The sequence below is a fragment of the Entelurus aequoreus genome, linkage group LG13 (assembly GCF_033978785.1).
Source record: "Entelurus aequoreus isolate RoL-2023_Sb linkage group LG13, RoL_Eaeq_v1.1, whole genome shotgun sequence".
NCBI classification, from domain to species: Eukaryota; Metazoa; Chordata; class Actinopteri; order Syngnathiformes; family Syngnathidae; genus Entelurus; species Entelurus aequoreus.
Window position 1 is genome coordinate 1,755,340 of NC_084743.1, and position 27,137 is coordinate 1,782,476.

At 34.0% G+C, this 27,137-nt stretch overlaps 1 protein-coding gene across 2 annotated transcripts in view; it reads right to left on the reverse strand.

Moving 5' to 3' along the window:
• LOC133663051 (rho guanine nucleotide exchange factor 17-like) overlaps positions 1-27,137 on the reverse strand; it is a 139,111-nt gene that overhangs the window by 37,970 nt on the left and 74,004 nt on the right. For both annotated transcript variants that reach the window (XM_062067234.1, XM_062067235.1), the window contains exon 2: positions 8,697-8,774. In XM_062067234.1, coding sequence (XP_061923218.1) covers positions 8,697-8,774 — 78 coding nt within the window. The remainder of the gene's footprint in view (positions 1-8,696; positions 8,775-27,137) is intronic.

Below are 27,137 nucleotides of genomic sequence, written 5' to 3' on the forward strand. Positions count from 1 at the left end.
ATTTATTTTTTCTGTACAGTTAATATTTTAACTATGACTTTTTGTGGTTAAAATCTCAGCTCATTACTGTTTCTTTTTTTTTTTCATGGTTTTTTCTCATTTTTAAAATATTTTTTCATAAGAAATCATATCAAGTTCATTACATTTTTTTAGTTGTCTAAAATGTATAATTTAATTACAACAAAGGGTTAAAATTGCAGTCAATTGCTGTTATCTATTTTTTGATTTTTGTTTATTTTTGTAATATTAAAAAAAAAATTTTACTTGAAGAAATATATGTTTTATAACGGAAGTTGCATCATTAAACTCTCTCACTTACTTCTTCTACACAATCAATGTTCTAACTACGACTGTGGGGGTTAAAAACTCTCTTTATTCTTGTTACCTATTGCTTTATTTTATTTTAATTATTTTTTTTAGAATACCTACTTTTAAAATAATATTTTTCTATTGAAACTTGCATCAACAAATTTGTTCATTTATTTTTTCTGTGCAGTTAAAATTTTAACTATGACTTTTTGTGGTTAAAATCTCAACTCATTCCTGTTTCTTATTTTTTCATGGTTTTTGCTCATTTTTAAAATACTTTTTCATAAGAAATCATATCAAGTTTATACATTTTTTTTAGTTGTCTAAAATTGATATTATAATTACGACTGAGGGTTTAAATTGCAGTCAATTCCTGTTATCTATTTTTTGATTTTTGTTTATTTTTGTAATATTTAAAAAACATTTTACTTGAAGAAATATATGTTTTATAACAGAAGTTGCATCATTAAACTCTCTCACTTACTTTTTCTATACAATCAATGTTTTAACTACAACTGTGGGGGTTAAAAACTCTCTTTATGCTTGTTACCTATTGCTTTATTTTATTTAAATTATTTTTTTTAGAATACCTACTTTTAAAATAATATTTTTTTATATTGAAACATGCATCAACAAATTTGTTCATTTATTTTTTCTGTACAGTTAAAATTTTAACTATGACTTTTTGTGGTTAAAATCTCAACTCATTTCTGTTTCTTATTTTTTCATGGTTTTTGCTCATTTTTAAAATACTTTTTCATAAGAAATCATATCAAGTTCATACATTTGTTTTAGTTGTCTAAAATTGATATTATAATTACGACTGAGGGTTTAAATTGCAGTCAATTGCTGTTATCTATTTTTTGATTTTTGTTTATTTTTGTAATATTTAAAAAACATTTTACTTGAAGAAATATATGTTTTATAACGGAAGTTGCATCATTAAACTCTCTCACTTACTTTTTCTACACAATCAATGTTTTAACTACGACTGTGGGGGTTAAAAACTCACTTTATTCTTGTTACCTATTGCTTTATTTTATTTTAATTATTTTTTTTAGAATATTTACTTTTAAAATAATAGTTTTCTATTGAAACTTGCATCACTCATTTATTTTTTCTGTACAGTTAAAATTTTAACTATGACTTTTTGTGGTTAAAATCTCAGCTCATTACTGTTTCTTATTTTTTCATGGTTTTTGCTCATTTTTAAAATACTTTTTCATAAGAAATCATATCAAGTTCATACATTTTTTTTAGTTGTCTAAAATTGATATTATAATTACGACTGAGGGTTTAAATTGCAGTCAATTCCTGTTATCTATTTTTTGATTTTTGTTAATTTTGTAATATTTAAAAAACATTTTACTTGAAGAAATATATGTTTTATAACGGAAGTTGCATCATTAAACTCTCTCACTTACTTTTTCTACACAATCAATGTTCTAACTACGACTGTGGGGGTTAAAAACTCACTTTATTCTTGTTACCTATTGCTTTATTTTATTTTAATTATTTTTTTAGAATATATACTTTTAAAATAATATTTTTCTATTGAGACTTGCATCATTAAATTCGCTCATTTATTTTTTTCTGTACAGTTAAAATTTTAACTATGACTTTTTGTGGTTAAAATCTCAGCTCATTACGGTTTCTTATTTTTTCACGTTTTTTTTTGCTCATTTTTAAAATACTTTTTCCATAAGAAATCCTATAAAGTTAATTACATTTTTTTTAGTTGTCTAAAATTGATATTTTAATTACGACTCAGGGTTAAAATTGCAGTCAATTCCTGTTTTGTATGTTTTGATTTTTGTTTATTTTTGTAATATTTAAAAAAAAATATTTTTTTTTTATTTATATAAGAAGCTGTATCATTAAGTTCACTAAAATGTTTTAATCGTCTACAATTTATATTTTAACTACGACTGTGACGGTTAAAATGGAAGTTGATTCCTGTTATCTATTTTCTGTGATTTTTATTTTTTTTAATATTTACTTGAAGAAATATATGTTTTATAACGGAAGTTGCATCATTAAACCCTCTCACTTACTTTTTCTACACAATCAATGTTTTAACTATAACTGTGGGGGTTAAAAACTCACTTTACTCTTGTTACCTATTGCTCAATTTTATTTTAATAATTTTTTTTCAATATTTACTTTTAAAATAATATTTTCTATTGAAAGTTGCATCATTAAATTCCCTCATTTATTTTTTTCTCTGTACAGTTAATATTTTAACAATGCCTTTTTGTGGTTAAAATCTCAACTCATTCCTGTTTTTTCATGTTAGTGGTTTATTATTTATTTTAAATACTGCTGATGTATTTTTCTGCATATTCGCCGTTTCAAGTAGGATTATGAAGGGGTTTAAAATGTCTCCGTATGTTTTGGACGCTCTGAACGTTTATTAATGAATGGAGCGTTTGTTGAAAGGCGTCACAGAGAGTCACGTGACATGAAATGTCAACATCAGCTGGACACAAACACATGAAAGTCCCTTTGAAACACACATGAAAGTATCGCACACACAACACAACACAACACAACACACTCTCAGTGTGCGTTTGCTTCCACGGAAGTTCACCCCATTCCAACTTCATCACACATGGTGGGTGACCTCCAGCACGTCACGGCTCGCCCAGGTATTCACCCGTCGGCATGATTCAGGCATCATGGGGACTTGACGACATTTGATACGGCGAGTGATTTGTTGAAAAGTGACTCAGGAGGAAGACAAACTCTCTTTAATTCCCTCCATGAAGTTGGAGATGCAGAGTGTTACGTAAGAGCCTCGGAGCGAGAGTTGGTGATTAGATCAGATGGCTGTGATGTGTCGCTGAATACATCTCAGCATCACTCACTCTTTTGTGCTCAATGGACCACAGTCGAACGGATGGACAAACAATCGTTAGCCTTCTAATATTAGCATGCTAGCTTTTTTTTTTTTGGTGAAAATTTTGCAGCCTCAAATATTTCGTAACTTTAAAGTTACCTGTTAGTATGCTTAGGTAAGTAAGCTATTTTTTTTTTAAGCTACAGTTAGCATTTTAGCAGGCTAATGTTAGCATTCTAGCTTTTTTTTTTTTTTTTAATATATATTTTGCAGTTATGCTCCTTATATATTTTGGTATTTCACTAATGCTAACTGTAAGTATGCTATTGTAAGCATAATACTGTTAGCATTCTATTATATTTTAACTTATTTTGCTCATATAGATAATTTTTTAATGGCCCGCAACACACATCGTTAGCCTTCCAATATTAGCATGCTAGCTTTTTTTTTTTTGTGTGAAAATTTTGCAGGTATACACCTCAGCCTCAAATATTTTGTAACTTGAAAGTTACCTGTTAGTATGCTTAGGTAAGTAAGCTAGTTTTTTTTAAGCTACAGTTAGCATTTTAGCAGGCTAATGTTAGCATTCTAGCTTTTTTTTTTTTTTTTAATATATATTTTGCAGTTATGCTCCTTATATATTTTGGTATTTCACTAATGCTAACTGTAAGTATGCTATTGTAAGCATAATACTGTTAGCATTCTATTATATTTTAACTTATTTTGCTCATACAGATAATTTTTTAATGGCCCGCAACACACATTGTTAGCCTTCCAATATTAGCATGCTAGCTTTTTTTTGTGTGTGAAAATTTTGCAGGTATACACCTCAGCCTCAAATATTTTGTAACTTGTAAGTTACCTGTTAGTATGCTTAGGTAAGTAAGCTAGTTTTTTTTAAGCTACAGTTAGCATTTTAGCAGGCTAATGTTAGCATTCTAGCTTTTTTTTCCTCTTTTTTTTATATATATTTTGCAGTTATGCTCCTTATATATTTTTGGTATTTCACTAATGCTAACTGTAAGTATGCTATTGTAAGCATAATACTGTTAGCATTCTATTATATTTTAACTTATTTTGCTCATATAGATAATTTTTTAATGGCCCGCAACACACATCGTTAGCCTTCCAATATTAGCATGCTAGCTTTTTTTTGTGTGTGAAAATTTTGCAGGTATACACCTCAGCCTAAAATATTTTGTAACTTGAAAGTTACCTGTTAGTATGCTTAGGTAAGTAAGCTAGTTTTTTTTAAGCTACAGTTAGCATTTTAGCAGGCTAATGTTAGCATTCTAGCTTTTTTTTCTCTTTTTTTTATATATATTTTGCAGTTATGCTCCTTATATATTTTGGTATTTCACTAATGCTAACTAAGTATGCTATTGTAAGCATAATACTGTTAGCATTCTATTATATTTTAACTTATTTTGCTCATATAGATTATTTTTTAATGGCCCGCAACACACATCGTTAGTCTTCCAATATTAGCATGCTAGCTTTTTTTTTTTGTGTGAAAATTTTGCAGGTATACACCTCAGCCTCAAATATTTTGTAACTTGAAAGTTACCTGTTAGTATGCTTAGGTAAGTAAGCTAGTTTTTTTTTAAGCTACAGTTAGCATTTTAGCAGGCTAATGTTAGCATTCTAGCTTTTTTTTCTCTTTTTTTTATATATATTTTGCAGTTATGCTCCTTATATATTTTTGGTATTTCACTAATGCTAACTGTAAGTATGCTATTGTAAGCATAATACTGTTAGCATTCTATTATATTTTAACTTATTTTGCTCATATAGATAATTTTTTAATGGCCCGCAACACACATCGTTAGCCTTCCAATATTAGCATGCTAGCTTTTTTTTTTGTGTGAAAATTTTGCAGGTATACACCTCAGCCTAAAATATTTTGTAACTTGAAAGTTACCTGTTAGTATGCTTAGGTAAGTAAGCTAGTTTTTTTTAAGCTACAGTTAGCATTTTAGCAGGCTAATGTTAGCATTCTAGCTTTTTTCTCTCTTTTTTTTTATATATATTTTGCAGTTATGCTCCTTATATATTTTGGTATTTCACTAATGCTAACTAAGTATGCTATTGTAAGCATAATACTGTTAGCATTCTATTATAATTTAACTTATTTTGCTCATATAGATTATTTTTTAATGGCCCGCAACACACATCGTTAGCCTTCCAATATTAGCATGCTAGCTTTTTTTTTTTGTGTGAAAATTTTGCAGGTATACACCTCAGCCTCAAATATTTTGTAACTTGAAAGTTACCTGTTAGTATGCTTAGGTAAGTAAGCTAGTTTTTTTTAAGCTACAGTTAGCATTTTAGCAGGCTAATGTTAGCATTCTAGCCTTTTTAAAAAAAAAATTTTTATATATATATTTTGCAGTTATGCTCCTTATATATTTTGGTATTTCACTAATGCTAACTGTAAGTATGCTATTGTAAGCATAATACTGTTAGCATTCTATTATATTTTAACTTATTTTGCTCATACAGATAATTTTTTAATGGCCCGCAACACACATCGTTAGCCTTCCAATATTAGCATGCTAGCTTTTTTTTTGTGTGAAAATTTTGCAGGTATACACCTCAGCCTCAAATATTTTGTAACTTGAAAGTTACCTGTTAGTATGCTTAGGTAAGTAAGCTAGTTTTTTTTAAGCTACAGTTAGCATTTTAGCAGGCTAATGTTAGCATTCTAGCTTTTTATTTTTTTTATTTTGCAGTTATGCTCCTTATATATTTTGGTATTTCACTAATGCTAACTGTAAGTATGCTATTGTAAGCATAATACTGTTAGCATTCTATTATATTTTAACTTATTTTGCTCATATTAGCATGCTAGCTTTTTTTTTGGTGATAATTTTGCAGATATACACCTCTGCCTCAAATATTTCGTAACTTGAAGGTTACCTGTGAGTATGCTTAGGTAAGTAGTTTTTTTTTTTTTTTTTAAGCTAGAGTTAGCATTTTAGCAGGCTAATGTTAGCATTCTAGCTTTTGTTATGCTACAGTTAGCATTTTAGCAGGCTAATGTTAACATTCTAGGTTTTTTTTAAAGCTACGGTTAGCATTTTAGCAGGCTAGTGACCTACTCAGTGGCCTAGTACCTACTCAGTGGCCTAGTGGTTAGAGTGTCCGCCCTGAGATCGATTGGGCACTAAACTGAAAATAATACAGCTCTCCAAAAAGTGCACTTCTGCTGCTATTGGAACATAACTGTTTGTTATGATGCTTTGACATTTTTGCACTTTATTTCTTTATTGAAAGAAAATTCTATGAAGAGAAAAGTTATTTGCAAATGTGGTTCCAATGCTAAAAAATGAAAAGTCAAAGCTAAAAAAAAGAAATACACTTTATTGAGTTAACATTATTTCTTTATAGGGGGAAATATGTTATGAGCTAGGGAATACAACAACTACACTACCCAGCATGCAACGGGAGTGACGAGCATGCGCGGTAGCCCCGAAAAGTGTTGCATGTCGTCACCCGGCAGCTAAGAATGAGCACGCTGTGAAAGTAAACGTCAAGAACTCAGCCAACACGCCTCGTCTGCATTATTTACAATTAGACAGACAACACATATACAGTGTGATTTTGTTTTGTTTACAAGGAAAGAAAAACAAAAGTTAAAAAAGGGAGATATGTTGTATATATATGTATGTGCTGCGGTTGCTTTAAGAACGTTGCGACAGCTGCCGTAAAGGAGGTGCGTTGCTAGCCTGGTTGCTATGTTTCCGGTAAGGATGATACTCGAAACCGGTTTTCCCGGTTGTTTGATAAGAAAAGAACCGAGTCCTCGGACTCGAATACCTTTTTGAGAACCGGTACCCGTTATCGAGACCACTATAGTAAAGAAAAAGAGTGGAATCCCGTCCCGACCAGAAATGCTCCGTGGGACATCACAAGAATTGACGTCACGTAGCTCAGTCATTAGGCGCAGATAGCGAAAGCAGGAAAACAATGGACGGGAAAAAGCGCTCCAAGGTGTAATAAAGTTCAAAACAAAAGCTATAATCCATCGAATAACTTTACTGAGAGATTTGAGCAGGGTAAAACACATGACGAACACTTTTACCACCAACCGGAAACATAGCAACCAGGCTAGCAACGCACCTCCTTTACGGCAGCTGTCGCAACGTTCTTAAAACAACCGCAGCACATACATATATATACAACATATCTCCCTTTTTTAACTTTTGTTTTTCTTTCCTTGTAAACAAAACAAAATCACACTGTAGATGTGTTGTCTGTCTAATTATAAATAATGCAGACGAGGCGTGTTGGCTGAGTTCTTGACGTTTACTTTCACAGCGTGGCAACACGCAACACTTTTCGGGGCGACCGCGCATGCTCGTAACTCCCGTTGCATGCTGGGTAGTGTAGTTGTTATCCTCTAGCTCATAACGTCTTTCCCCCATAAAGAAATAATGTGAACTCAATAAAGCGTATTTCTTTTTTTAGCTTTAACTTTTCATTTTTTAGCATTGTAACCACATTTGCAAACAACTTTTCTCTTCATAGAATTTTCTTTCAATAAAGAAATAAAGTGCCAAAATGTCAAAGCATCATAACAAACAGTTATGTTCCAATAGCAGCAGAAGTGCACTTTTTGGAGAGCTGTATTATTTTCAGTTTTGTGCCCAAGGGACTGATTTTATTTAACACTATATTATTATTTATACACCTATAGTGATCACAGAGATAGGTTGTTTTTGTGTTACTGTATATATTTGTTTCTCTGAAAAATCCCACTTAATATTCTTTGGGTAACAACAGTCAATATTTATTTATTTAATTTAATTTTTCTAGGTGGGTAACAGTCAATATTTATTTATTTATTAGATTTTATTTTTTTTATTATATAATAAAAGTGAGCTTTTGTTAAACCAAATATTGTGTGTTTTTTTCCATATACAACAACCTATCTGGACTCGATAAGAGAATCGATAAGGAATCGGTTCGATAAGAGGATTCGATAATAGGCTCGAACTCGATAATTCCTTATCAAACATCATCCCTAGTTTCCGGTTGGTCGTAAAAGTGTTTTACCCTGCTAAAATCTCTCAGTAAAGTTATTCATTGGTTTATACCTTTTGTTTTGAACTTTATTACACATTGGAGCACTTTTTCCCGTCCATTTTTTTCCTGTTTTCGCTATCTGCGCCTAATGACTGAGCTACGTGACGTCATTTATTGTGATGTCCCACGGAGCATTTCTGGTCGGGACGGGATTCGAATAAAGAACCAACTCTTTTTCTTTACTATAGTGGTCTCGATAACGGGTACCGGTTCTCGAAAAGGGATTCCAGTCCGAGGACTCGGTTCTTTTCTTATCGAACAACCGAGGAAAACCGGTTTGGAGTATCATCCCTAGGCGCTGATAACGCTGACGACAGCGAGACGCCGCCGAGCTCGGCAGATTAGCCGGACCGAGCGTAAGCGGATTAGGCATCACCTTTTTGTTCCCGCCCGGAGCAATGTGCCGGCGTCGCGCCGCGGAGGAAGAAAGAAAGAAGGCGGTTACCTGAGTGCGAGTTACCTGAGTGAGAGTGCGCAGCGAGTCCACGTAGGATCTCTCCGTGTCCAGCAGGGTCATCATGACATGTTTCCTCATGTCCTGTGAAGACAGCAGCACAAAGTCCAGTCAGCATCCTTGATTGACGTTAAAATAGATATTTTGGACTTCGTGGGACGGGAGGATATATCTCTGAATGTTCTGAACCCCTGTTTCAAAGACATGCGGCCAGCGTGGGTGTACGGTACTTCAACTTCTCGTACCGAAGTGCAAACGAGACAATCTATGGAGGGTCAAATAGGACAACATTAAATGAATATTCAGATAATTACTTACGTGTGTTATTAATTATATGACTGTATGATTACAATTTTTTTATTACAAATTTAATTCAATCATTTGATAAAGTTTTTGAACTTTTAATCAATTCATTAAAATATTGATTTAATTATTTCACAATTTTAAAATGTATTAAATGATGTATTATATTCAATAAATAATCGGTTCATCATGAAATAAATGATCAATTTCAGAAATAATTCACTAAATATTGATATGATTATTATAAATGATTAAATTAAATTTCAATTAATCCAATCATCTAATCAATTTATTAAACTATTGATTTTCAACATTTAAATAATTATTCATTAAATTATTTATTACATTTAATAAATAGTCGATTAAATAATGAAATAAAGAAATCAATTATAAATTATGAAATAATTAAATTTTAAAGTAACTAATTCATCCATTCATCTAATCAAACTATTCATTTAATTAATTATTAAATTGTTTTAAATTAATTGATTGGATCATTTGTGAACGTTTTCTTTCTATCTGTGTTGGCCCTGCGATGAGGTGGCGACTTGTCCAGGGTGTACCCCGCCTTCCGCCCGAATGCAGCTGAGATAGGCTCCAGCACCCCCCGCTACACCAAAAGGGACAAGCGGTAAGAAATGGATGGATGGATGGATGGACGTATTATATTTAATAAATAATCGGTTAAATCATGAAATTATGAAATCAATGATCAATTTCAGAAATAATTAATTAAATATTGGTATGATTAATTAAATGATTAAATACAATTTCAATTAATCCCATCATCTAATCAATTTAGTCATTTAATTTATTTATTAAACTATTGATTTTCAAAATGTAAATAATTATTCATTAAATTATTTATTACGTTTAATAAATAGTCGATTAAATTATGAAATAAAGAAATAATTGAGAAATTATGAAATAATTTAATTTTAAAGTAACTAATTCAATGATAAAATGTCATTTTAATTCACCCATTCGTCTAATCAAACTATTGACTTAATTAATTATTAATTTGTTTTAAATTAATTTATTGGATCATTTGTGAATGTTGTCTGTCTATCTGTGATGAGGTGGCGACTTGTCCAGGGTGTACACCGCCTTCCGCCCGAATGCAGCTGAGATAGGCTCCAGCACCCCCCGCGACCCCAAAAGGGACAAGCGGTAGAAAATGGATGGATGTATTATATTTAATAAATAATCGGTTAAATCATGAAATAATGAAATCAATGATCAATTTCAGAAATAATTCATTAAATATTTATATGTTTAATTAAATGATTAAATACAATTTCAATTAATCCAATCATCTAATCAATTTAGTCATTTAATTAATTGATTAAACTATTGATTTTCAAAATGTATATAATTATTCATTAAATTATTTATTACGTTTAGTAAATAGTCAATTAAATTATGAAATAAAGAAATAAATGAGAAATTATGAAATAATTTAATTTTAAAGTAACTAATTCAATGATAAAATTTCATTTTAATTCACTCATTCGTCTAATCAAACTATTGACTTAATTAATTATTAAATTGTTTTAAATTCATTTATTGGATCATTTGTGAATGTTGTCTGTCTATCTGTGATGAGGTGGCGACTTGTCCAGGGTGTACCCCGCCTTCCGCCCGAATGCAGCTGAGATAGGCTCCAGCACCCCCCTGCAACCCCAAAAGGGACAAGCGGTAGAAAATGGATGGATGTATTATATTTAATAAATAATCGGTTAAATCATGAAATAATGAAATCAATGATCAATTTCAGAAATATTTCATTAAATTTTGATATGATTAATTAAATGATTAAATACAATTTCAATTAATCCCATCATCTAATCAATTTAGTCATTTAATTAATTTATTAAAATATTGATTTTCAAAATTCAAATAATTATTCATTACATTATTTATTACGTTTAATAAATAGTCGATTAAATAATGAAATAAAGAAATCATTATAAATTATGAAATAATTACATTTTAAAGTAACTAATTCAATGATAAAATGTCATTTTAATTCACCCATTCGTCTAATCAAACTACTCATTTAATTAATTATTACATTGTTTTAAATTAATTTATTGGATCATTTGTGAATGTTGTCTGTCTATCTGTGTTGGCCCTGCGACCCCGAACGGGACAAGCGGTAGAAAATGGATGGATGGATTTATGTAATTATTGATTTCATTATCTAATAATATTTTTTATTTATTTATTTAACATATCTAATAATCCATCAAATCACTACTTATTAAATAATTAATTAAATATTGAACTACCGTAATTTCCGGACTATAAGCCGCTACTTTTTCCCCTCGTTCTGGTCCCTGCGGCTTATACAAGGGTGCGGCTTATTTACGGCCTGTTCTTCTCCGACACCGACGAAGAGGATTTCGGTGGTTTTAGTACGCAGGAGGAAGACGATGACACAATGATTAAAGACTGACTTTTCATATACCGGTAGGCTGGTTATTTTGATAACGTACAGGTGAGCACTTTGTATTACTTTGCACCGTTGTATTATTTGTACTCTGCACGAATGCTGTTCGCCATGTCAAAGATGTGAAAGTTTGATTGAATGATTGAAAGATTTATTGTTAATAAATGGGACGCTTTGCGTTCCCAAACAGTCATCTCTGTCCCGACAATCCCCTCCGTGGTAGCAGGAACCCCTATATACTACGCTAATTACACATCAAAACCCTGCGGCTTATAGTCGGGTGCGGCTTATATATGGAGCAATCTGTATGTTCCCCTAAATTTAGCTGGTGCGGCTTATAGTCAGGTGCGGCTTATAGTCCGGAAATTACGGTAATTAATTAAATGATTAAATATTACTCTATTCAACCTAATTTTTTTTAAATTAAATATTGGATTATTTAATTATTGATGTCATTATTTCATAATTTGATTTTCTAAAAATCTAACCTATTAAATCACTAAATTATGAATTAATTGATTATAATTAAAATTAATTAATTCAAAGATGAATTAACTGTTACAGAAATAAAATGACATTTATTTATTCAATTCCAATCGGAGTTTAATTGATGACACATCTAAGATGACGATCAATTCATCGATTAAGCGCATTACGAATATTCTTTATTCATCCGTAATTAGGCTGGTAATTGAACGTGAGTCAATTAGACACAAGACGTCAAGTGTTTCCCGCCACAAATAGCTTCGGTGCTACCTTTTCACCCTCGCTCATGAAGACATTGTACCACAGCTGGTCTGCCAGAGAATAAGAAGACGGAGCAGAAAGGATCCATTTTGGTACATTCGCACGTACCGTAATACATTTTTTTAATTGACATCGATTAAGTGTCTATCGTGATATATATATTGATATCAGCTCTAGTTCTACACATATTTATCATGCTTTTTTTTTTTTTTATTCTCGTCTTTTATGGCTTCAATAATGCAAATTTAACAATGACATCATCGGGCCTCCAGTCCTGCCACAAATACATCACAGTCCTGTGGGAAAGACTGACATTAAAACCCCATGAGAGAACAGACAAAGGTGTGATCCATCACTCAGTCTAGTGCGTGTGTGCGTGTGTGTGTGTGTGTGTGTGTGTGTGTGTGTGTGTGTGTGTGTGTGTGTGTGTGTGTGTGTGTGTGTGTGTGTGTGTGTGTGTGTGTGTGTGTGTGTGTGTGTGTGTGTGTGCGCCAATCAAATCCCAGGTTGTATTTGTGTAGCAGGTGTTACCATAACACAATAAAAGAGTCGTCAGAACGACGCACATCAGAAGGAGGCCAAATAATGCTTGTTTTGAGTCACTGGCCAGGTAACCATGACAACCCCGGCTCCGGAAGCTCAATAGTCGGCGGGCAGGGCCTGACTCACATCGCCATGACATCTCCAAAGAGATCAAAAATGTATAAATAGCAAGGGGAAACAAAAAGGAGGACGTATATTTGGCTAGAATGTAGAGCAGGGGTCACCAACGCGGTGCCCGCGGGCACCAGGTCGCCCGTAAGGACCAGATGAGTAGCCCGCTGGCCTGTTCTAAAAAATAGCTCAAATAGCAGCACTTACCAGTGAGCTGCCTCTATTTTTTAAATTGTATTTATTTACTAGCAAGCTGGTCTCGCTTTGCCCGACATTTTTAATTCCAAGAGAGACAAAACTCAAATAGAATTTGAAAATCCAAGAAAATATTTTAAAGACTTGGTCTTCACTTGCTTATTAAATAAATTCATTAATTTTTAGGGTCCGCATGTACCCTGCCTGTAACTCCCACTAGGAAGGTCGTAGAGACATGAAACAAAAACCTGTATGTGGGTCTCACTTAGACCTACAATTCATAATTCACATCCTCGGGCAAAAACCAACAGGAAGTTGGCAATTTCCCCTTCAAGACAAAAATGTACTAAAAACACTAATTTTTGCCTCTTTGATCTGTAATTTGACCCCCTTAAAATACTTCAAAACTCAAACTTTTTACACACATCAGGACTGGCGGAAATTATGAGCTAATAAAAAAAAACCAACCCCAAAAGTCAAAATTGTGCTCTAGCGCCCCCTAGGAATAAAACACAGACAAAACTGCTCCTCGGAGGAAAACACAGACAAAACTGCTTGTAACTTCCGGTAGGAACGTCTTAAGAGACATGAAACAAAAACCTCTATGTAGGTCTCACTTAGACCTACAATTCATAATTCACATCCTCGGGCAAAAACCAACAGGAAGTTGGCAATTTCCCCTTCAAGACAAAAATGTACTAAAAACACTCATTTTTGCCTCTTTGATCTGTAATTTGACCCCCTGAAAATACTTCAAAACTCAAACTTTTTACACACATCAGGACTGGCGGAAATTATGATCTAATAAAAAAAACCCAACCCCAAAAGTCAAAATTGCGCTCTAGCGCCCCCTAGGAATAAAACACAGACAAAACTGCTCCTCGGAGGAAAACACAGACAAAACTGCTTGTAACTTCCGGTAGGAACGTCTTAGAGACATGAAACAAAAACCTCTATGTAGGTCTCACTTAGACCTACATTTCATAGATTGACATCCTTCAGCAACTAGCACCTGCCAAATATGCGGGCCCGACCAACGCTGCTTGCAGCTTTAATTTTACTTTGCTTCTTATAACTTTCAGAAAGACAATTTTAGAGAAAAAAATACAACCTTAAAAAGGATTTTAGGATTTTTAAACACATATACCTTTTTACCTTTTAAATTCCTTCCTCTTCTAATCAATGTTCAAGTAAATTTATTTTTTTTATTGTAAAGAATAATAAATACATTTTAATTTAATTCTTCATTTTAGCTTCTGTTTTTCCGACGAAGAATTTTTGTGAAATATTTCTTCAAACTTATTATGATTAAAATTCAAAAAAATTATTCTGGCAAATCTAGAAAATCTGTAGAATCAAATTTAAATCTTATTTCAAAGTCTTTTGAATTTCTTTTAAAATTTTTGTTCTGGAAAATCTAGAAGAAATAATGATTTGTCTTTGTTAGAAATATAGCTTGGTCCAATTTGTTATATATTCTAACAAAGTGCATATTGGATTTTAACCTATTTAAAACATGTCATCAAAATTCTAAAATTAATCTTAATCAGGAAAAATGACTAATGATGTTCCATAAATTATTTTTAAAATTTTTTCAAAAAGATTTGAATTAGCTAGTTTTTGTCTCCTTTTTTTCGGTTGAATTTTGAATTTTAAAGAGTCGAAATTGAAGATAAACTATGTTTCAAAATTTAATTGTCATTTTTTTTCGTGTTTTCTCCTCTTTTAAACCGTTCAATTAAGTGTAAATATCATTAATTATTAATAATAACATAGAGTTAAAGGTAAATTGAGCAAATTGGCTATTTCTGGCAATTTATTTAAGTGTGTATCAAACTGGTAGCCCTTCGCATTAATCACTACCCAAGAAGTAGCTCTTGGTGTCAAAAAGGTTGGTGACCCCTGATGTAGAATATAATCACTGTAGGACTCATAAAACTGGTTTTTGGGCTAACTTAGTCGGTGACGAAATGAGGCGACTCAATAAAAGTTGGCATAAAAACTATGCAGGTTTTCATGAAGCCACAGAAATAAAGAGTGGGACAAGAATATCCATCAACAAATAACATTGCTGTTATGATTATTCAAATTAGGGACGTCCGATAATGGCTTTTTGCCGATATCCGATATTCCGATATTGTCCCACTCTTTAATTACCGATACCGATATCAACCGATACCGATATCAACCGATATGTGCAGTCGTGGAATTAACACATTATTATGCCTAATTTGGACAACCAGGTATGGTGAAGATAAGGTACTTTTTAAAAAATAAAATAAAAATAAAATAAGATAAATAAATTAAAAACATTTTCTTCAATAAAAAAGAAATACCGATATCAACCGATACCGATATCAACCGATATATGCAGTCGTGGAATTAACACATTATTATGCCTAATTTGGACAACCAGGTATGGTGAAGATAAGGTACTTTTTTTTAAAGAATAATCAAATAAGATAACTAAATTAAAAACATTTTCTTGAATAAAAAAGAAAGTACAACAATATAAAAACAGTTACATAGAAACTAGTAATGAATGAAAATGAGTAAAATTAACTGTTAAAGGTTAGTACTATTAGTGGAGCAGCAGCACGCACAATCATGTGTGCTTACGGACTGTATCCCTTGCAGACTGTATTGATATATATTGATATATAATGTAGGAACCTGAATATTGATAACAGAAAGAAATGGGGGGAGGGAGGTTTTTTGGGTTGGTGCACTAATTGTAAGTGTATCTTGTGTTTTTTATGTAGATTTAATAAAAAAAAATAAAAAAAACAAAACAAAACAAAAACACGATACAGATAATAAAAAAAACGATACCGATAATTTCCGATACTACATTTTAACGCATTTATTGGCCGATAATATCGGACATCCCTAATTAAAATGATTGATTCTGGTACAAACCCCGTTTCCATATGAGTTGGGAAATGGTGTTAGATGTAAATATAAACGGAATACAATGATTTGCTAATCATTTTCAAGCCATATTCAGTTGAATATGCTACAAAGACAACATATTTCATGTTCAAACTCATAAACTTTTTTTTTTTTTGTTGCAAATAATCATTAACTTTAGAATTTGATGGCAGCAACACGTGACAAAGAAGTTGGGAAAGGTGGCAATAAATACTGATCAAGTTGAGGAATGCTCATCAAACACTTATTTGGAACATCCCACAGGCTAATTGGGAACAGGTGGGTGCCATGATTGGGTATAAAAGTAGATTCCATGAAATGCTCAGTCGTTCACAAACAAGGACGGGGCGAGGGTCACCACTTTGTCGACAAATGCCTGAGCAAATTGTTTAAGAACAACATTTATCAACCAGCTATTGCAAGGAATTTAGGGATTTCACCATCTACGCTCCGTAATATCATCAAAGGGTTCAGAGAATGTGGAGAAATCACTGCACGTAAGCAGCTAAGCCCGTGACCTTCCATCCCTCAGGCTGTACTGCATCGACAAGCCACATCAGCGTGTAAAGGATATCACCACATGGGCTCAGGAACACTTCAGAAACCCACTGTCAGTAACTACAGTTGGTCGCTACATCTGTAAGTGCAAGTTAAAACTCTACTATGCGAGGCGAAAACCGTTTATCAACAACACCCAGAAACGCCGTCGGCTTCGCTGGGCCTGAGCTCATCTAAGATGGACTGATGCAAAGTGGAAAAGTGTTCTGCGGTCTGACGAGTCCACATTTCAAATTGTTTTTGGACCAAAGAGGAAAAGAACCATCCGGATTGTTCTAGGCGCAAAGTGTAAAAGGCAGCATGTATGATGGTATGGGGGTGTATTAGTGCCCAAGACATGGGTAACTTACACATCTGTGAAGACACCATTAATGCTGAAAGGTACATACAGCTTTTGGAGCGACATATGTTGCCATCCAAGCAATGTTACCATGGACGCCCCTGCTTATTTCAGCAAGACGATGCCAAGCCACGTGTTACATCAACGTGGCTTCATAGTAAAAGAGTGCGGGTACTAGACTGGCCTGCCTGTAGTCCAGACCTGTCTCCCATTGAAAATGTGTGGCGCATTATGAAGCCTAAAATAGCAGAAGGGAGACCCCCGGACTGTTGAACAACTTAAGCTGTACTAAAGTGCTAATTGTTTGTTGGAAACTAGAGCAATAATTGTTAGCTGGCAACTAAAGTGCTAATTGTTAGCTGGCAACTAAAGTGTAAGTTGGCAACTAAAGTGCTAATTGTAAGCTGGCAAATAGAGCTCTAATTGTTAGCTGGTGACTAAGGTGCTAATTGTTAGCTGTCAACTAGAGCGCTAATTGTTAGCTGTTGACTAAAGTGCTAATTGTTAGTTGGCAACTAGAGCAATAATTGTTAGCTGGCAACTAAAGTGCTAATTGTAAGCTAGCAACTAAAGCGCTAATTGTTAGCTAGTGACTAAGGTGCTAATTGTTAGCTGTCAACTAGAGCGCTAATTGTTAGCTGTTGACTAAAGTGCTAATTGTTAGTTGGAAACTAGAGCAATAATTGTTAGCTGGCAACTAAAGTGCTAATTGTTAGTTGGCAACTAGAGCGCTAATTGTTAGCTGTTGACTAAAGTGCTAATTGTTAGTTGGCAACTAGAGCAATAATTGTTAGCTGGCAACTAAAGTGCTAATTGTTAGCTGTTGACTAAAGTGCTAATTGTTAGTTGGAAACTAGAGCAATAATTGTTAGCTGGCAACTAAAGTGCTAGTTGTTAGTTGGCAACTAGAGCGCTAATTGTTAGCTGTTGACTAAAGTGCTAATTGGCAACTAGAGCAATAATTGTTAGCTGGCAACTAAAGTGCTAATTGTTAGCTGTTGTCTAAAGTGTTAGTTGGCAACTAAAGTGTTAATTGTTAACTGGCAACTAAAGTGTTAATTGTTAGCTGGCAACTAAAGTGTTAGTTGGCAACTAAAGTGTTAATTGTTAACTAGCAACTAAAGTGTTAATTGTTAGCTGGCAACTAAAGTGTTAGTTGGCAACTAAAGTGTTAGTTGGCAACTAAAGTGTTAGTTGGCAACTAAAGTGCTAATTGTTAGCTGTTGTCTAAAGTGTTAGTTGGCAACTAAAGTGTTAGTTGGCAACTAAAGTGTTAGTTGGCAACTAAAGTGTTAATTGTTAACTGGCAACTAAAGTGCTAATTGTTAGCTGTTGTCTAAAGTGTTAGTTGGCAACTAAAGTGTTAGTTGGCAACTAAAGTGTTAACTGGCAACTAAAGTGTTAATTGTTAGCTGGCAACTAAAGTGTTAGTTGGCAACTAAAGTGTTAGTTGGCAACTAAAGTGTTAGTTGGCAACTAAAGTGTTAACTGGCAACTAAAGTGTTAATTGTTATCTGGCAACTATAGTGTTAATTGTTAGCTGGCAACTAAAGTGTTAGTTGGCAACTAAAGTGTTAATTGTTAACTGGCAACTAAAGTGTTAATTGTTAGCTGGCAACTAAAGTGTTAATTGTTAACTGGCAACTAAAGTGTTAATTGTTAGCTGGCAACTAAAGTGTTAATTGTTAACTGGCAACTAAAGTGTTAATTGTTAGCTGGCAACTAAAGTGTTAATTGTTAGCTGGCAACTAAAGTGTTAATTGTTAACTGGCAACTAAAGTGTTAATTGTTAGCTGGCAACTAAAGTGTTAATTGTTAACTGGCAACTAAAGTGCTAATTGTTAGCTGGCAACTAAAGTGTTAATTGTTAACTGGCAACTAAAGTGTTAATTGTTAGCTGGCAACTAAAGTGTTAATTGTTAACTGGCAACTAAAGTGCTAATTGTTAGCTGGCAACTAAAGTGTTAGTTGGCAATTAAAGTGTTAGCTGGCAACTAAAGTGCTAATTGTTAGCTGGCAACTAAAGTGTTAATTGTTAACTGGCAACTAAAGTGTTAATTGTTAGCTGGCAACTAAAGTGCTAATTGTTAGCTGGCAACTAAAGTGTTAATTGTTATCTGGCAACTATAGTGTTAATTGTTAGCTGGCAACTAAAGTGTTAGTTGGCAACTAAAGTGTTAGCTGGCAACTAACAAGGTCACGTACTTCCTGTTTTAGACCTGTGCTGTATGCTGTTACGAGCATATTTTAATATGTGACTGGACTCCAAATATCTTCCATTTTTCAACATCTTCTTGCTTTGTTGGGCCAAACTTCCAAAAAAGGTAAGCAAATTCATCATCGTAATTAACCTGCCGCCGGCGTGTTCCGACACACACAAAAAATGGTTCCCTGTTGATGTCGGATGTTTCCGGTAAAAAAAAAAAAAAGTTTTTGTGGACAAAATTAGGACGAGTTGTGTTTTGTTTACACGCGGCTGTGCATTGTTGTGTTATGTAACAGTGACAGGAAGTAATGCTTACCTGGATGTCCTATATTCATAATGATGGAAGTGATCATTTAGTAATAATCAATCAATCAATCAATGTTTATTTGTATAGCCCGAAATCACAAGTGTCTCAAAGGGCTGCACAAGCCACAACAACATCGGCGGTTCAGCGCCCACATGAGGGTGTGGCACCGGCCGGAGATGTTGACATGCGGAGTTTCAAGCACTCCTCATTCTCTAGCGGGTGACTTTTCAAATGATGCTACATTAGTAGACATAGTTAGGGTCGATTTGTAGCATGTAGCTTTTTTTTTTTGCACCATGACTAGGGAAGGTTGTTTGGACAATCTCCTTAAAGATTTATAATTAATCAGAAATATCAAGCAGACAAAACGTGCCAAACATAAATAAATGTGGGGGGAGTGTTTTGCAAATTACCCATAATGCCTTGCAATGGATTTAAATGGGTGTCATTTTGATTGGACATTTTTGATAATATCCACAGAGATCAGTGAGCATGTTGTGTTATGTGTGTTGACTTTTATGTTAGTTGCATTTTTTTTTATTTTTTTTTTGCACCATGACTAGGGAAGGTTGTTTGGACAATCTCCTTAAAGTTTTGTAATCAATCAGAAGTATCAAGCAGCCAAAACGTGCCAAACATAAATAAATGTGGAGAGAGTGTTTTGCAAATTACCCATAATGCCTTGCGATAGATTTAAATGGGTGTCATTTTGATTGGACATTTTTGATAATATCCACAAAGATCAGCGAGCATGTTGTGTTATGTATGTTGACTTTTGTGCTAGTTGCATTTTTTAAATTTTTTTTTTGCACCATGACTAGGGAAGGTTGTTTGGACAATCTCCTTAAAGTTGTATAATCAATCTTAAATATCAAGCAGCCAAAACGTGCCAATCATAAATAAATGTGGGGAGAGTGTTTTGCAAATTACCCATAATGCCTTGCAATGGATTTAAATGGGTGTCATTTTGATTGGACATTTTTGATAATATCCACAAAGATCAGTGAGCATGTTGTGTTATGTATGTTGACTTTTGTGTTAGTTGCATTTTTTTTTTTTTGCACCATGACTAGGGAAGGTTGTTTGGACAATCTCCTTAAAGTTTTATAATTAATCAGAAATATCAAGCAGCCAAAACGTGCCAATCATAAATAAATGTGGGGAGAGTGTTTTGCAAATTACCCATAATGCCTTGCAATGGATTTAAATGGGTGTCATTTTGATTGGACATTTTTGATAATATCCACAAAGATCAGTGAGCATGTTGTGTTATGTGTGTTGACTTTTGTGTTAGTTGCATTTTTTATTTTATTTTTTTTGCTCCATGACTAGGAAAGGTTGTTTGGACAATCTCCTTAAAGTTTTGTAATCAATCAGAAGTATCAAGCAGCCAAAACGTGCCAAACATAAATAAATGTGGAGAGAGTGTTTTGCAAATTACCCATAATGCCTTGCGATAGATTTAAATGGGTGTAATTTTGATTGGACATTTTTGATAATATCCACAAAGATCAGCGAGCATGTTGTGTTATGTATGTTGACTTCTGTGCTAGTTGCATTTTTTTTTTTTTTTTTTTTGCACCATGACTAGGGAAGGTTGTTTGGACAATCTCCTTAAAGTTGTATAATCAATCTTAAATATCAAGCAGCCAAAACGTGCCAATCATAAATAAATGTGGGGAGAGTGTTTTGCAAATTACCCATAATGCCTTGCAATGGATTTAAATGGGTGTCATTTTGATTGGACATTTTTGATAATATCCACAAAGATCAGTGAGCATGTTGTGTTATGTATGTTGACTTTTGTGTTAGTTGCATTTTTTTTTTTTTTTTTTTTTGCACCATGACTAGGGAAGGTTGTTTGGACAATCTCCTTAAAGTTTTATAATTAATCAGAAATATCAAGCAGCCAAAACGTGCCAATCATAAATAAAGGTGGAGAGAGTGTTTTGCAAATTTCCCATAATGCCTTGCAATGGATTTAAATGGGTGTCATTTTGATTGGACATTTTTGATAATACCCACAAAGATCAGCGAGCATGTTGTGTTATGTGTGTTGACTTTTGTGTTAGTTGCATTTTTTTTTTTTGCACCATGACTAGGGAAGGTTGTTTGGACAATCTCCTTAAAGTTTTATAATCAATCTTAAATATCAAGCAGCCAAAACGTGCCAAACATAAATAAATGTGGGGAGAGTGTTTTGCAAATTTCCCATAATGCCTTGCAATGGATTTAAATGGGTGTTATTTTGATTGGACATTTTTGATAATATCCACAAAGATCAGTGAGCATGTTGTGTTATGTGTGTTGACTTTTGTGTTAGTTGCATTTTTTTTTTTTTTTTTTGCACCATGACTAGGGAAGGTTGTTTGGACAATCTCCTTAAAGTTGTATAATCAATATTAAATATCAAGCAGCCAAAACGTGCCAAACATAAATAAATGTGGAGAGAGTGGTTTGCAAATTACCCATAATGCCTTGCAATGGATTTCAATGGGTGTCATTTTGATTGGACATTTTTGATAATATCCACAAAGATCAGTGAGCATGTTGTGTTATGTGTGTTGACTTTTGTGTTAGTTGCATTTTATTTTTTTGCACCATGACTAGGGAAGGTTGTTTGGATTGGGTCATATATAAATGCTGTGCTATTATTACTTTTTCAGTGTGTTTCATTGATTTTATCCCAAATTACTCATATTGTCCACAAACTACAGACACATTAACAGCAGTCAGATATATGAAATTAATATTTAAAATATTAATTTGGACACCAGGTTGTTGTTTTTTCTCAACAACGTGAAATCAACTTGCCATTTTATAAATGTGTTCCTTGTAACTTCAACCTCAAAAAGCACAAGACGTCAACAAAAAATTGGAAAACAAATACTGTACAGGTGTTGATGCTTTACTTGTTTTACAGCACACCGACTTAAAAGTGGACACTAGATGGCAGCAAAAGCACACACCGAGAGTCAAATTGACTGCACTGTTTTAATTGCCACTAATAATAGTAATAATTATAAAAAGAAACACAGTTTTTGTGTCAGTTTTACACTTGTAAAGTGTAACGTTTGTTTATATCAGGGGTCTCAAACTCAATTTACCTGGGGGCCACTGGATGCAGAAACTGGGTGAGGCTGGGCCGCAAGAAAAGATTTCTTAAAAAAAATCTAACATGCACTTTTTAATGAATTCACCTTCTTTGAATGGCTTTCCCGCCCTAGCAACCATCTCACTCACCATGTAGCTAGCTTTGACTGCTGCATCGCTGTTTTCGCTTGCTTTCTTGACGAAATCTTGTTGCCTCAGTAGACTGAATTTAAAATTTGCAACCAGGTTCACTCTCTCATCTCCCTGGTATTTTGCATACTCCTCAGCATGTCTAGTTGTATAATGACGTTTCAAATTGTATTCCTTGTGCACCGCAACTTTCTCTGTATCAACTACAGAAAAGAGCTATAAGGATTATTCATAAAGTAGATTACTTAGAACACACTAACATATTATTTATTAATTTGGGTTTATTGAAATTACAGGAGCTAGTAAAGTTACTGGGGTGTTTTTGTAGCCCGGAAGAGTTAGGGCTGCAAAGGATTTTGGGTATTTGTTCTGTTGTGTTTATGTTGTGTTTAGGTGCGGATGTTCTCCCGAAATGTGGTTGTCATTCTTGTTTGGTGTGGGTTCACAGTGTGGCGCATATTTGTAACAGTGTTAAAGTTGTTGATACGACCACCCTCAGTGTGACATGTATGGCTGTTCCTCAAGTATGTCTTGCAATCACTTGTGTATGCCTGCAGAAGCCTCATACAACATGTGTCTGGGCCGGCACGCTGTTTGTATGGAGAAAAAGACAGTGCGGTGACAGGTTCTAGAGGACACTAAAGGCAGTTTATACCACACCGTGATTGGTAGATTCCTTCAGCGCCGCACACAACGCTGTCAAGCGCCATTCATTTAAAACTCGCGGGCCGCACTACCATTAAACTTTCATAGTAAGGTGGGGGCCGCAAAATAATGTCTCGCGGGCCGCAATTGGCCCGCGGGCCGCGTGTTTGAGACCCCTGGTTTATATATTTACCCATTTGCATGTTTTTGTGCAGGAAATAACAGCTGATAATAAGCTTTCTGCACAGCTGAGTAACTCCATACACGGTTTATCATCGTCACGTCATCCTCTCTTTCCCCGCCAACGGTATCCCATGGCAACAGTCTTTGCCTGAGCCCTAACATAGTGCCGTCTCGTAACCAATCTACATTCCCTGGATCTGTGATGCAAACGTGGACATCTTTGAGCACGTCTGGCTTACGCAATGTTTGTCCGTATTGATCCGGTGTTGCCGACGTCATCGCCTCTCGTCCTTTTCCGCTGACACTGCACTTGAATTCACGCACGGAGGACGAGACATCCGTCAAACAAACAAAGTCTTCGCAGCGAGAAACTGTATTGACGTATAAAGGAAACAACATACTTGCTCAAAATACATGAACTTTAGGATAAAAGCTGGCATAATATTTTAGCATGCTAACATAGTTGACATACTTCTAAGATAGTGCCAACAAGCAAAGGATTCATACGAGTCGCAGATGACAATCCATATTTTCCTGGGATTTGGCTTTGATGGTAAAAGCGTGACAGGAAGTACACGTGAAGGACTACTATGATTAATATTCATATTTTGTGTAATATGTCCTCTTGCTCGCAAAGATTAACACGAGTTGCTCACACGCGTCAAAAGCTTGCATGAAGATTAGCAGGCTCAGTGCTCAGATTAGCAGCCGTTATGTTTTGTCTATGAAAGAGTTGGTGTGTGTGCACTTGTACACACACACACACACACACACACACACACACACACACACACACACACACACACACACACACACACACACACACACACACATACACACACACTATTATTAAAAGCTAGAAGTCTTTGTTATTATGAGAGTATGTGGAACGCTTCACAAGACCCAGGGTTCAGGTTCAGATCTTATTGTTACTCCATCTATACTACCTTATTATTATTATTGTTATTATTATTATTACTACTATTATGGATCAGAAATCAATCAAATCAAAAACATGAAGATGACGGAACAGACATCCAAACTTGGTGCAAATATTGTAATGTATTTCGACACCTTTTCTGATACTTTTCTAAATAAAGGGGACCACAAAAAAATAGCATTATTGTCTTTTTTTTAACAAAAAAAAATCTTACGTTACCTTCTTGAGACCTGAGAAAAATGCCTCCCTCTTTAGGACCATCCTTTCTAGATATATAAAGATGTGTATTTACAACATGAATAATATATACATACTATGCAAATATAAAAAAGCTTGTTGTGGAAAATGAGTTGGAATTTCACAAGAAAAGGGCCACAATTTCACAAGAAAAACTTAGAATTTTGGCAGTATTGTAATAAAAGTCGTAATTTTATTCAACAGAAGTCAAAATTTGACGAGAAAAATTTAACATTTGTGCAATGTTGAGATCAAAGTTGGAATTTTACTCCATAACAGTCGCAATTTGACAAGAAAAGCTTAAAATTTGGGCAATTTTATGAAAAGAGTCGTCATTTTACTGGACAGAAGTCACAATTTTACAAGAAAACTAAAAAATGTTGGCAATATTATAATAATAATTGGAATTTTACTTGGCAAAATTATGACAAAAGTCATCATTTTGACAAAAGTCATAATTTTACTCGAAAAATGTCACTATTTTACAAGGACAACAAAAACATTGGCAATATTGTGATAAGTCAGAATTTTATATGACAAATGTCGCCATTTTGCATAAAAAAGTAATAATTTTACGAGAAAATAGTGCAATTTTACAGAAACAGAAAGAATATGAGAAATTGTTCCCAATTTTATAAGAAAAAAGTCGACACATTGTGAGAAAAAGACTGCTTCTAGTTCTTTTTTTTTTTTGTAATTGGTTTTCAATCTTCATTATTTACTTCAAGTTATTACAGTATGTCTCTATATACATATTTATTCATTTATTTTTAATACATTTTTTAATTACTTTTGGTCAGTGGGGGTGCATTTCAATTTCTTACACACACTTGTTATTTCATATGTTGACCACAGGGGGAGCACTTTTAAAAGCGAATTTTGATACTCGAACGGTTCCGATCGGACGAGAAATGTGAGATGTGGAGTGGATCGTATAATGCCCATTCATTGTCAATAGGGAAAAAATTTCGGGAAACTCCTGAAAAAACAGGAATTTGGAGAAAGGGAAAACATATTTTGCGTTCGATATATCAGAATAGTGTGTACGTGTGGTTGAAAGGTTGGAATCGGGTTTAAAAATGGTGCCAAATTGTAGAACTTGAAAACGTCTATTCATTTAAGTGGGAATTTCCTGGAAATCTGGGGTTTTTGGCAAAATCTGGATTTTTTGGGGGAAAATATTGATACTAGCACAATTGTTCAAGATGATATGAATGGGTTGATGTTGGTATTTTTCAAGACGGTTGAAAAATGTTGACGTAGTAACAGTTTGAATTTTAATGGGTATTTCGTAATTCCTTGAATTTCGGAAAAACCGGGAATGTTTTGAATGTGGAATTGTCAAAAACGGTTGAAAAATGTGGACTGTGAAAACTTTCCAGGAAGGGGTGGAAATAGGGCTTTGAAAAAACCGGGAATTCTGGGAATTTCTGGAATTCTTTCCGGAAAAAAAAACTTTGAAAAATGGCCCATCCATTTTTAACGGGAAAAATGTGCGGACAAAACGGGGAATTATGTGGAACCTGGGATATTTTGTGGGAATTTTGATACTCGAACGGTTCCGATCGGATCGATATATCAGAATAGTGTGTACGTATGGTTGAAAGGTCGGAATCGGATTTAAAAATGGTGCCAAATTTGGAGAATTTAGGGCATTGTAGAACTTGAAAACGTCTATTCATTTAAGTGGGAATTTCCTGGAAATCTGGGATTTTTGGCAAAACTGGGATTTTTTGGTAAAATATTGATACTAGCACAATTGTCCAAGTTGATATGAATGGGTTGGTGTTGGAATTTTTCGAAACGGTTGAATAATGTTGACGTAGTAACAGTTTGAATTTTAATGGGTATTTCGGAATTGCTTGAATTTCGGGAAAACCGGGAATTTGTACGAGAAAAATAAAAGGAAAAAGGAATGTTTTGAATGTGGAATTGTTAAAAACGGTTGAAAAATGTGGACTGTGAAAATTTCCCAGGAAGAGGTGGAAATAGGGCTTTGGAAAATATATATATATATAAAATAGTATTTCGGAATTCCTTGAATTCCGATTCCGACCTTTCAACCACACGTACACACTATTCTGATATATCGAACGCAAAACATGTTTTCCCTTTCTCAAAATTCCAGTTTTTCCAGGAGTTTCCCGGAATTTTCTCCCTATTGACAATGAATGGGAATTAGACGATCCACTCCATATCCCACATTTCTCGTCCGATCGGAACCGTTCGAGTATCAAAATTCCCACAAAATATCCCAGGTTACCCAGAATTCCCGTTTTGTTCGCACGTTTTTCCCGTTAAAAATTAATGGGCCATTTTTAAAAGTTTTTTATTTTTTTGAAAAAAATTCAAGGAATTCCCCGAATTCCCGGTGTGATTGAAATGTCGGAATCGGGTTTAAAAATGGTGCCAAATTTGGAGAATTTAGGGCATTGTAGAACTTGAAAACGTCTATTCATTTAAGTGGGAATTTCCTGGAAATCTGGGATTTTTGGCAAAACCGGGA